The 12,659-nt window shown below is 41.3% G+C and overlaps 1 protein-coding gene across 2 annotated transcripts in view; it reads left to right on the forward strand.

Annotated features, from left to right (window-relative positions):
- Positions 1–5,845: 5,845 nt before the first annotated feature.
- LOC137192216 (chymotrypsinogen 2-like) overlaps positions 5,846–12,659 on the forward strand; it is a 22,713-nt gene continuing 15,899 nt past the window's right edge. The window contains exons 1-7 of one of the 2 annotated variants that reach the window (XM_067602747.1): positions 5,867–6,012; positions 6,681–6,784; positions 6,863–6,936; positions 7,211–7,286; positions 7,367–7,550; positions 10,047–10,177; positions 10,312–10,845. In XM_067602747.1, the coding sequence (XP_067458848.1) occupies positions 5,961–6,012; positions 6,681–6,784; positions 6,863–6,936; positions 7,211–7,286; positions 7,367–7,550; positions 10,047–10,177; positions 10,312–10,473 (783 nt within the window). In that variant the 5' untranslated portion in view covers positions 5,867–5,960 and the 3' untranslated portion in view covers positions 10,474–10,845. Of the gene's footprint in view, positions 6,013–6,680; positions 6,785–6,862; positions 6,937–7,210; positions 7,287–7,366; positions 7,551–10,046; positions 10,178–10,311; positions 10,846–12,659 lie in introns of those variants that run through there. The other variant, XM_067602746.1, reaches the window with a different exon arrangement.

Here is a 12,659-nt window from a genome sequence, read left to right on the forward strand (position 1 = left end):
AAAGAACACTGCTCAAAGGCCGGTGTAAAGAGGTGGGTCTTCTGCTGCTTTTTAAAGGGGTCCACAGATCTGAAGTCTAAAGGCCAACACACATCAGGTGCATCAATGTACAGTACAGACAGGAAGTCAGACTTTACAAGCTCTTTTCTGGACACAAGTAGGCTACTGGTGGCGTCCTGAGGATTAATATCTGCAGTTAGAAAACACTGCAAGTTTGCCAACAACCTGAGCGACCCTGAGACGCCATCTGAAGACATGTTTTAATATCAGAGAGATGAAGATCCACTGAAAGCAGCTCTCTCTCCCTCAGCTGGTAGACAATCGGTCTAAAAGTGCATTCACAACAAAAATCAGATTGTATAAACGCCGATCCATCACGATTCAGTGACCTGTGTAGATCCATATATCAGACTTCAGCGATGCAGTGAGCCGGCAGCAGGCCTTACCCAACATCACACACTCACACACACTTTTTAAACTCCTGAACTCTGATGAAACACACACAACCACCATCACAACTACAATGATGGAAAACAAGAAGAAACTGCTTGAAAACCATAACTTGTTCCTGCAGTATTTTACTGTAGAAACAGCAATATTAATTGATGATATATTTACTAATGTAATTGATAGGAAAGTAATAAGTGGACTAATCATAAATGACACAAGTGACCATCTGCCAGCGTTTGTGGTCGTTCAGAGCTGTACAAGGACAAATAAAGATGTGACAACTTACAAAATAATTAGACAAAAATCAGAAGGGGCAATTAATTCTTTTAAAAAAGATCTGATGATACAAGACTGGAACAAAGTCTATGTGGAAGATGTAGACGAAGCTTATGACACAAACACAGATCCGATTTTCATCCTCCAAAAAAGAGCCATAAGAATCGTAAATAAAACCACTTACAGAGAACCAACAAACCCACTCTTCATCAAACTAAATGCACTGAAATTTAAGGACCTGGTTGATTTCAAAACTATTCAAATCATGTACAGAGTAAAAAATCAGCAGTTACCAAACTGAATCCAAAGATTGTTTCAAATGAGGGAAAGTAAATATGATTTCAGAGGAATATGTATGTTCAAGAAACAGTGAGGACTAATGCAAAACTTCATTGTATCACAACAAAGGAGGGGCTGCGAGCTGAGCTGCTGCTAACGTTTGCTCAGCTTGTTACTATGACAACTCAAGATCCAGACGATGACTAAAATCCTTCATCTGGTTAAAAGATTCAGTTAAAAACGACCAAGATCTAAAACGTTCTTTGTTAAAGTGTGGCTTAAAACTGAATAAAGGTCAATTTATGACCTATGATGAGTGTTGAAAGCTCCACTCTAAGTGGCCGAGATGAACTCCGCTCAAAGCTACCTCTGACTACATTATTTAATTATAATTGGTGATATGTCAAAACACCATGTCTTACACCATTTGTGCAGAACTTGCACAAGTTTTTAGTGAACTACATCTGAACTTTCATGTGAAACTAAACAAACCTGAGGCCCAAGGAGAAGCTGCGGTTTATTGCAGCGAGGAGACATCCCTAAATTTAACCTCAAACGTAAAAAAATAGAAGTTTCAAATGTTCCATGGAATGTGTTGTAAGTGACAGTCAAAGAAAAGTCACCGATTTCTCATCATAAGACATCAGCATGTAGCTGGTAGATGTTCTGGATATGGATGTAGGAATGTAAGAAGGGGGAGATGTATTGATATAAAAAGAAGAGCCAAGAGAGACGGGGGTCTCTCTTTTTGGGTCGTCACTTGAGGTCCTTTTGTCAGTTTGTCTTTTTGAATCTTTAACTTTTTACTCAAGCTTTTATGTTTTACTTTTTGTATTTTATGTTACTCATTTTTGGAGAAAACAAATAAAACTGGTTAGTATTTTTATACACTCCAACCAAAGTTCCTGTCTTTGCTCATCTCTGAGGTCTTTATAATGAAATTTGCTAAGGATAAACTTGCAATGTTTTTTAATTAACAGAATTGTAAAGATTTAGATTTAATAATTGATATGATAAGATGTGACAGAGTTCAGAATCAGGTTGAACGGTTTATTATAGTTTAATTGGCTAAACTGTTAGGGCCAGGACATCGAAGCCCTCGACCATCAGGGTGGGCCTCCTCCAGTGATGACCTGTTAGAGGCCATCTTGGAGGACTTTCAAACCTCCAACACCTATTTGCACCGATACACTTTGTTGCGACCCTGCTGTCAGGTATTCCTGAGTAAATAGGCCCGTTTAGAGAGGTTCAGTGACAGCTGGTGATTATAGAAGCCAGGCTGAACTCTGGTTCCCTAAACAAGGCGAGGATGGTCTTCTGTGTAGATTTTGGGAACACGTTCGATACCTCGGTCAGAGGTAGAGGACAGCCGTCTGCCGGTGCCTTATCCACATCGGCAGGGGGTATCGGTTATCTGAAGGCAGAAACCATTACACCAGCATATTATCTTGTACATGTATACTCTTTGGTAGACGTCATTGTGGCGGACAACAACAACAGTGATGCATGACACATATACTACATATACTCTTTGGTAGAGGGGGTATGACGCCATCGACAGGCGACCAAATGAAACGGACTGTAACTTAGTGGCTGACTGCACTCTGTCCAGTCCCACCCTCGCTGTCTCGGGCTGCGTTGCGGACGTTACTCCGGTGTCTTCACCCTCACTACAGACACATGCCTGCGGCTGTTACATCCAGACCCTCGCTGGCGCTTTTCAGCACACAAGTGAGTAACGTTGACACTGAACTCCATTGACATAAATGACACTTTAATATAACAATGACTGACAATGGATCACTTGTTAACTACTCATTTAAGTTTTTACTGAAATAAGTCCACATTTACCTACAAAATAGGTTCTGAATTAAGCAGTGGCTCCTAGCGTTACTTTATTTTTGAAATAAATGGTAAATGGTAAATGGACTGTACTTGTACAGCACCTTTCTAGTCTTCCAAGCACTCAAAGTGTTTTTTACACTACGAGTCACATTCACCCATTCATATGCTGAATGGGTACGGGGCTGCCATGTAAGGTCCCAACCTGCCCATCAGAGGAAATGTAATCATTCACACACTGATGGAACAGCCATCAGGAGCAATTCGGGCTTCAGTATCTTGCCCAAGGACACATCCACATGCGGACTGGAATCGGGAAACGAACCGCCGATCTTCCGATTAGCGGATGACCGCCCAAAATATCATCCATGTTGCTTGTCTTACACTTAGAAACAAGGCCTATTTTAAATTGTATATTTTTTATGGGAATTCGGCATGAAAGTTGTTGAGTTCAGAGGCTCCGACTGTTCAGTTTCAGTGGTTTCAGCGCCTTCAGTGGACACACCCCCACCCCCACTGCTTGTTTTTCCACAATTTTGAAACCTAGTTTTATAAACTTGGTGATTTTTTTAATCAGTCAACTTTGGCTGGTGGTTAATAATCTTTCACATTTTTCTGTGGTTTGAAAAACTGAACAAGGCCTCAAGTATAATGATGGTTATCGGGACAACCTCCTTCAGCCTCCTACTACTTTAGAAATAAACATGATTTTAACATGAACCACTGTTGTGGCAGAAAGAGGTGGACAACAGAGGAATCAGATGGTCGAGACACAGGTGTCAGATGGGGAATCTCTTTTATTTCACAACAGCTCACCAGACAACGTAAACAGAGAAAATTCCAACATTACAGAACTTGACATGCCTTTTATACTGAAGACAGGCTGTGTGTGTGTATGTGTTCAAGTTGCGTGACAAGTCTCATCCTGTTTAGCAGACTTTTTGGCTATCCTAAATTCTAAAGAAGAATGGGACATTTCTCAATTTCACTTAACTTTAGACTTTAACCAAATTTGAGTGAGCATCTCTGCACTATGTGTGTGTGGTATTCCACCTCTTTCCCAATATCTCCAGATGTCTCCTGTTTTGGTTCGGTGGACTGACATGTTTGGCATTGGTACAGGTCACCGTGACCTGGCACTCATTCTCCTACACCGCTTCAAAACTCTGAGTTTGAATGAAAGTAAACACAGGAACTAGCCTCCTGTAGTAGCATTATGGCTAACTACATGCAGGGCCGTTTGCAAGTCGGTTTGTTTTTATGTGTAAACATAGAGAAGCAGCAACTTTGAAGATGAAATAAAATGGTTCATGTCTGCAAGTTTCCAAATTGCAAGGATAAAATGACAAGATACACACTGTGCAGTTTTAATGGACTAACGTTACCGCTGTTTCATCCAGCCGGCCTCGCTCTTTTCTTCCAGTTGATTTTGTGGAGGTGAAACCATCTGCAGGATGCAAATTTACGAATCCTACTATTGCGAAGGCATCACCTGCCCTACTCTGCCTCTGATTGGCTTACCCTGATATTCTTACCCTAACACTAACCAATCTCATTCCTCATGCCTAAACCTAACCAAAACAACCACCGAAGGCAACGAGTACTAGCCAATCAGAGGCAGAGTAGGGCGGCTCATGCCTTCGCCATAGTAGGATTCGTAAATTTGCCTCCTGGACGACAATATTGACAAACGCTGTAAATCCATATGTAGTAGTTACACAGTCTGGCAGCAGCAGGTCCGACTGCAGAGGAGAGCAGTGACCGCAGGAACACCAGCAGTTTCCCCCAGGTAACCGTTACTGTACGTTGTTTTAGTTTCCTTACAGTCAGTCAGCCTCATACATGTGAACACACCAGTGTGTTTGGATGAATATGTGATGTGTGTGGTTCGGTTCACTCAGACTCAGACTCAAACTTTTGAAGTGCTTCATGTAAACTCTGTTTACTCCTGACAGTAGAATAAGCCACTATGAACCTATATAAAGGCCCAGTCATTCAAAAACAAAAATACTGTGATACAAATGTTTGGTCCTACCGCCCAGCACTAGTTAGCAACAAGTAAAAAGCAGTAGAAACATTAGCTGGAATGATCAAAGAACTAGTCAGCACCCAAATACAAGATTTATTTAAAGATTATTACATTACTTTTGGATAAATTCATGAGGCATCTTCTGCATAGTGCAGAATAAACTGTTGTAGTTTGCAAAGAATGCAGCCAAACCAAAGGTGAAGACCTGAAGCCCCACGAGCACTTGACCTTCAACAGACGACATCCCTTCCCTCCGCTTCATTATGTCCCCTGAAACTCAACCACATGTACCCATCATGTCTTACTGTGCAAAGACTGGCAATGTGAGGTTTATATTAAACACTGATATTACCTTGGACAATAAAGCCAGCTGGTATCACAGGACATTCAACATCAGTGGCTGTAGCACAAGCCTGCAAAATAAAACTGAACTGTAACATTCTGCACCTACAGTAGCATTTATTTTAGAATATGCAGCAGCTCGTAGCTTTGCCTAAATAACACCAAGCTGAAACAGAGGATCCCAACAAAAATACCAAAACATACTGAGCCAGTTAAAAGTGAACCAGCATTTATAGAGGTTAAACACACGGGATCACTTTTATTTATAATGATAGATTACTTCACCACCAGTCTGCTCACTACTGCTGTAAGATGGCTTTAACATCAATAATACTGTCACAATAACTGATCAAACCCAATAATTACAAACTTGATCAGCCACATATCACTACAAGTCCTTCTCAGTGACTCACTTATACATTTGCAAACCACAGACGGCTGCAGTCTGGTGAAAACTTCAATGACACAAAACTACTGTCACACGTTTAACTGTGGAAGTTTTCACAACAGACATCAGAGACTTTTACATAAATATGTTTCACAAGATCCTCCTGCACATCTTCTCAGTTAATTACACAGAACAGTGGTTGCACCATAGAAACACACACACTCACACACACACACACACACACACACACACACACACACACACACACACACACACACGTCCCTCCTGTCCAATCCTGTCGCTCCTCGTCTGTATAAAGGTTTGTCTCTCAGACGGAGCTTTCATGTTCGAGCCATGGTCTTCCTGTGGATCCTCTCCTGCTTCGCCTTCGCCGGCGCCGCCTACGGTAAGACAGCTGAGGGAGTGAAGCATGCTGGGTAGACTGAGCTGCTTGTTTTTAATTTACAACTATTATATTTATTTATAGATTTCATATTTAGCGGCTCTGGGTGGGCGGCCATCATCTACCGACCGGTTGAGAGGAGAGAGAGAACAATGCAAGTTCCACATAGAGATGTATAGTAATAATAATGGTAATAATCATAATAAGACTAATAATAATAATTGTAGCAGTGGGTGTTGAGCAGCTCTGGAGGCAGAAATACCTGCAGAAAGCAACAGGAGGAGAGAGGAGAGAGACAGCTCACAGCTCCTGGTATTCCCAGGAGGTCTCCTATCCAAGTACTAACCAGGCCCCATCCTGCTCAGCTTCCCACATCACAAGAGATCCCACGTGTGCAGGGTGGTGAGGCCGTAAGACTTTATGAAGATAAAATGATTTTTATAAGTGACTGAAGATAACTGGACACAGTCTGAGATCGATCCGTGTTTATTGGCTGATCACTTTAAAAGTATTGATCTTATTAACAATCGTTTCTTACTGAAAATGTGACTCGAGGTGTTTTGTGTCGTCTGTTCACAAAGATCAGGAACAAACTTCCTGACTCATGTTGTTGTTAATGATGTCATTATGATGATGTCATTATGATGATGTCTTTATGATGATGTCACCAGGTTGCGGCACTCCCGCCATCCCCCCCGACATCAGCGGTTACTCTGATATCGTGAACGGCGAGGAGGCGAGGCCTCACTCCTGGCCCTGGCAGGTGTACCTGCTGGTATACACACACACACACACACACACACACACACACAAACACAAATGAGTTGTATTCATGAACATGTGGTTGTTTCAGCTCAGTGGTTCCTTCTGCGGAGGCTCCCTCATCAACCAGAACTGGGTGGTAACCGCTGCTCACTGTTCCGCCAGGTAAACACCAACAATCTTTAACCTTTAACATTTAACCCTCACCTGTCCTGTCAACCAATGTTTAAATGCAACTTTAAACTTTATAAATGTTTAAATAAAGACAATTTGACAGCTGAACTCAATCTGCTGCTCAGTTAAACCTGCTGTATGATCAGTGTTCCTCTTCTGAATATGAGCTTCAGCCAGCAGCTGACATTAGGCTCCGCCTCCTGTTGCTCAGGTGTTTCTCAGGTGATTTTTTATTGGCTGATTTCATTCACATGTTTTTCCGCAGGGAGTCTGACCTTGTGGTTCTCGGAGCACATGACCGCTCCTCCACCGAGGACGTCCAGAAGATCAGGGTCGGCAAGGTGAGCAACAAGCAGCAGGACTTCATCATGTCTCGTGAGCTCCTGTGCGTTCACCAGCTAATGATGTAATTTCCTGTCAGGTGTTCCCACATCCCAAATTCAACAAAACCAGTCGCTGGAACAACGACATCCAGCTCATCAAGCTGGCCAGCCCCGCCCAGATAAACAGGCGTGTTTCCCCCGTGTGCTTGGCCGAGACCACAGACAACGTCCCTGCAGGCATAACGTGCATGACCACCGGCTGGGGCCAGACCAGCAGCAACGGTGACTTAATTATTATTATTATTATTATTATTATTATTATTATTATTATTATTATTATTATTGTTATGGAATTTTCCATCTTTAGGGGTTACAAATTGGGTTACATCGGGTCAAGCCTGGGCTAGTTACTAATTGTACATTTTAAAAGTCTCATTCCTGCTTATTGAGGCCTGATAATAATGGTGCCTTGAGGTCACACTGTAATTCTTAAGTAGAAAGGAGACAATTCTCTCCTCTCCTTGAGACTCCAGAACCCTCTTTGATGTTTTGGGGAAGGCAGAGGCCTCTCTGATAAAGGGTAAATCAGCATTACCGTGGTTACCAAGGTCGGAGGGGGCCTTCCTAGACAACAAAGATAGGTGAATGTGTAGCCAGAATGTGCTGACAGTGACCTGAAGTTCCATGCAACGTGACCTGAACTAACACGGGTAAAATGCACTTCCTTGTTTAGAAACTAGTGAACCAATTAGACTAATTTTTCATAGTGTAGGCTGATCTGCTTAGGTTAAAGCCTCTGGGCCCTATTTTAACGATCTAAAGTGCATGGTCTGAAGCGCATGGCGCTATGTCATTGAGGGTGAGTCCAAATCCACTTTTGCTATTTTAACGGTGGAAAAATGGTCGCTGCGCCAGGCGCACGGTTCAAAGGGGTTGTCCATAGTCTCCTAATTAATCATGGCTGTGTTTTCAGCGTAACATGCAATAAACCAATCACAGTGTCATCTCCCATTCCCTTTAAGAGCCAGGTGTGCTTGCACCTTGGCGGATTGCTATTATAACGGCGCATTTGCCGAGTAGCAAGAAGGAGCGCTTCTCTGCAGAGGAAACGGATCTGCTCGTGCGCAAAGGGAAAGCGCACGATCCATAACGAGCACACTGCTGCTCCTGGACCCTCCCGTGGTCCCAGACCACCAGTTTAAGATCCTGTTCATTCATTTGTTGCAAATTTGTCTTCGTTTGGTTTTTGAAAAGGTTCATTATTTTAACTACAGCTTTGGTTTCTTTAAAATCGTTTTGTTCAGTCAGGGAGTATCAGGTCAAATCAGCAGGTTTTAATTGTTGAAAGTATAGAAACTTGATCACTGTAACCTCAAAAATGTTAAAGAATATTTGTTAAATATTGTTCAAAAATTAAAGAATTAATTTTAATCATGTAAAGAATCATCAACACAGTTATCAGGACTTGATGAGCTCTCCAAGGTGCTGATCCTGCTGCTGGCAGCAGCTAGAAGCTGTGCAGATTTATTTCCTTCGTTAGTTTAATCATTGTTTTCACCTCATTTATTTCCTCATGTCATCATGTACTGATGCAGCAGGAAAGTCGATCTGTGTCTTATCCGTTGTTGTCCGTCTGTTTAAATACCTACATGATTACACGATTTGGTCAAATTCAACAATTTAATCCATCATTACTGCGATTAGTTAATTCTGATAAATATTATGACTGAGCATTATGACATGTATTTTTAAAAATATATTAATATACACAATAATAATCTTTCACATTGTAATCCTTTTATTTGTTACCTTGTGCATGTTTGTGTGCTGCTGCGTGTCCTGTGTGTGTAACAAGCAGAGTGTATGTGGTGCAGCCGCCTGTGTAGGTGCATATTACTGTCCTGATAACGCTCCTTAAAATAACAGTGAAACACTGCACCATTGACTTTAGACCAGGTTTTTGTTGGTCAATAGCGCAATCGCTCTCTGCTGCCTCAAGATAGCAACGCGCCAACAATGCGCCTGACCACACCTTACATTTAGACCAACACGCCCATTGGTGCACTGATGGACGCACTGATTGGCGCACTGATGGGCACACTGATGGGCGCAAGTGCCGTTGCTATTTTAACAACGTGGGCGCTGGACGGGAAAATGACAACTGCGTCTGTCTTAAAATAGCAAAGAGACTTGCGCTGCTTATAGCGCCGCTCTGCACCGGGCGTAAGATAGGACCCTGAGAGTCAGACCTTCAGAGGACAGAAAGGAAAGAGACAGCATCCAAGTTGCAGAAGACTTCAATGTTTGCTATTTCAGTTCTCCTTGATCAAGGGCTTCAACAAACATTTTCAGCTTTAAGACATCAAAGGCTCGTGCCTACTTTTCTCCACTGAGGTGCTGACCATCACTCAAAATATCCACATCAATTATGTTTATTATGATTATTATTAGTGCTTTACAGCTGCTGGGGCCTGACCCACTACAACAGTGACTATCATTATTATTATTGGTGACTCACTCCTTTAAATAGAACTAAAGTAGTTGAAGTGACTTTGCTCATCTTCGTTCACCACCTCACCTTTAATTTTGGCTGATCGAGCTGCTTCCCTCTGTTAAGTGCTAAAAAGCTTGAACCCGCAAATTGCCACTTACGGCTATATTTATTATTATTATTATTATTATTATTATCCACTAAGGGAGTGTTAACACAGGAAACATGGCGTGCTTTGACCACTGGGGGCAGTATAGACATCAGTGTGATGTGTTGATGTGTTGCAGGTGACCTCGCCAACCGGCTGCAGCAGGCAGCCCTCCCCCTGCTGACCAATAGTGAGTGCCGTCGATTCTTCGGCAGCTCTATCACCTCCAAGATGATCTGTGCCGGAGCCAACGGAACCTCCAGCTGCAGCGTGAGTGCTGCACACTAACCACCAACAAGCATATTAGCAACATGTTGAAAGATAGACATACTAACATGTACCTATAAGCTACGCATGTTATTTGTTTGTTTGTGTGCTTATTTTGTGTGTGTGTTTGTTTTCAGGGCGACTCTGGAGGTCCTCTGGTCTGTCAGAAGGCTGGTGCCTGGACTCTGGTTGGTGTCGTGTCCTTTGGAAGTGCAGACTGCGATACCATGTCGCCTGGTGTGTACGCCCGCGTCACAGCACTGCGCGCCTGGATAGACCGGACCATCGCCGCCAACTGAGAGAGTTTCACTTGCTCAAAATGAAGTTCAGCTAGCTTAGCTTAGCATCAAGACTGGAAGGAGGAGAAAACAGCAAGCTTAGCTTAGCATCAGACTGCAAGTAGGGGAAAACAGCTATCTTAGCTTAGCATAGGAGTGGAAGCAGGGGGAAACAGCTAGCTTAGCTTAGCATAAAGACAAACAGACCACATGTCAAAAGTTTATTAAAGTAAGACGTCACCAGGAAAGTGACTTTATTTTTATTCTACAGAAATCTGAAAGGCTTTCTCTGCTGAAGCAATTATAAATAAATAAACCTATAAAAATGTATTTTCTTTGTTTTAACAAGACATTTACAGTTTGTGTTTTCCCTTTAATAAAGCATCAATCTTATTACAGCATCTCTTTCCGTCTCTTTACTGATCCCCATGAAGGTTGTTCCACTCCTCTTGAATCAATGATATTAATGATCTAATTTAATCTACAGGTTGTAATATTATCATTTCATCAGTAATGGTTGTTCTCAGCTGGAGTTGAAGTGCAGTTAAATGTGGAATCCTGATCTTTTCTAAACATGTAATCTGAGCTGTCAATCACTCCCAGAATGCACCTGGAGATTCAGTCCAGCTGACTGGATGAGCTGCTGTCTTTCTAGCTGCTGTCTTTCACATTTAATACCACAGTCATAAACTCAATGTGCTTAAAAACAAAAATAAAGGTAAAGATCATACATGTCAAAACCGTTTAACTTTACATTAACAATACATATATAAAACATGCAACATAAAAACAATAAAAATAAGGAGATGTTAAACATCAACATACAAGACAACAAATATAATTAGAGGGTAAGAAGGAATTACAATAAAGAGAGTAGGATAAGAAGGTATCATTATTATTAAAAAGGAATAACAATAATAATACTGATTCTAAAATGAAGGTTTTGCCCGTTAACCACACACTTTAAACCTAACTAAAGCTTGTGAAAAAAGATGTTTTTAGTCTGCTTTTAAAAGAAGACACGGTTGTAGCAGACCTGAGTTCATGTGGTAGAGAATTCCAGAGAGTAAGATCATAATAACTGAAGGCACCATGAGCTGATTTAGAGTTTATTCTCGGTATAGTGAGGAGACCTTTACTCAAGAACTCAAGAAGTACCAGAACAGAAAGTTCATGGTCATCTCTGAACTCTGACCAGGGCAGTTTCTGTACTGTGGTCAACTCTAAAACCAGAGCATGTTCTTTTTATTGCCTCTTCATTGGACTCTTCATTGTCTGCAGTTACTACAAGATTCAGCTGCTTGTCTTCTAACTGGTAAAAAAAACATGATCAAATAACACCAGTATTGGCCTCTCTCCTCTGGCCTTCTGTCCATTTTAGGATTGATTTTATAATTTTATTGCTGGCTTTTAAGGTTTTAAATGGGCTGGCACCACCTTATCTAGCAGAACTCATGTATCATCATACTCCAGTTAGAGCACTGAGGTCAACCAACCAGATGTTCTTGGATGTTCTGAGATTCAGGCACAAGAACAGAGGTGACTGAGCCTTTGTGGTGGCTGCTCCTAATCTCTGGAACAGCCTACCTATTCATGTGAGGACTGCTCAGACCCTAGAAACCTTAAAGTCATTGCTGAAGACCCTCCTCTTCTCACTGCCTTTCAATTCAGGTTGAGCTTGACACTTTGACTTCATCTTCTATTGAGCCAGAATTCTTTAATTATAATTATTATTATTATGTCTATTGTACAGTGTGTACATTGTGTGCTCTTTCATTTCTGTTTGTTATTTACTTTTATATTTATTTATTTTTGCTATTTTAAGCTTGTTCTGCACTTTTGTCAGTTCTTTTAAATGTGCTATACAAATAAAGTTTGATTTGACTTGACATTGACCCCTCACAGAGGTATATGGACAGAGTAACACGTGATGAGAGAGGAAACAGGAATAAAGTAGACGACCACGCCAGCAGTTGAAATCAAACATGGGACAAATACAATAAAATTAATTCATTAATTAAAAAACAGACACATATACAATTTAAAAGGATCGATTATTCATTTAACAAACTTGGTAACTCATTTAAAGAGAAAGGAAAAGTAATAATACTCTACTATTATTACTATTAGATATGTGCTTCTAAAAGTTGAGAGCATCTAAATTAATCTAAATTCACATCCAAGTTTTTGACATGCTCACAGGGTTT

The sequence above is a fragment of the Thunnus thynnus genome, chromosome 11, assembly GCF_963924715.1.
Source record: "Thunnus thynnus chromosome 11, fThuThy2.1, whole genome shotgun sequence".
Lineage (NCBI taxonomy): Eukaryota > Metazoa > Chordata > Actinopteri > Scombriformes > Scombridae > Thunnus > Thunnus thynnus.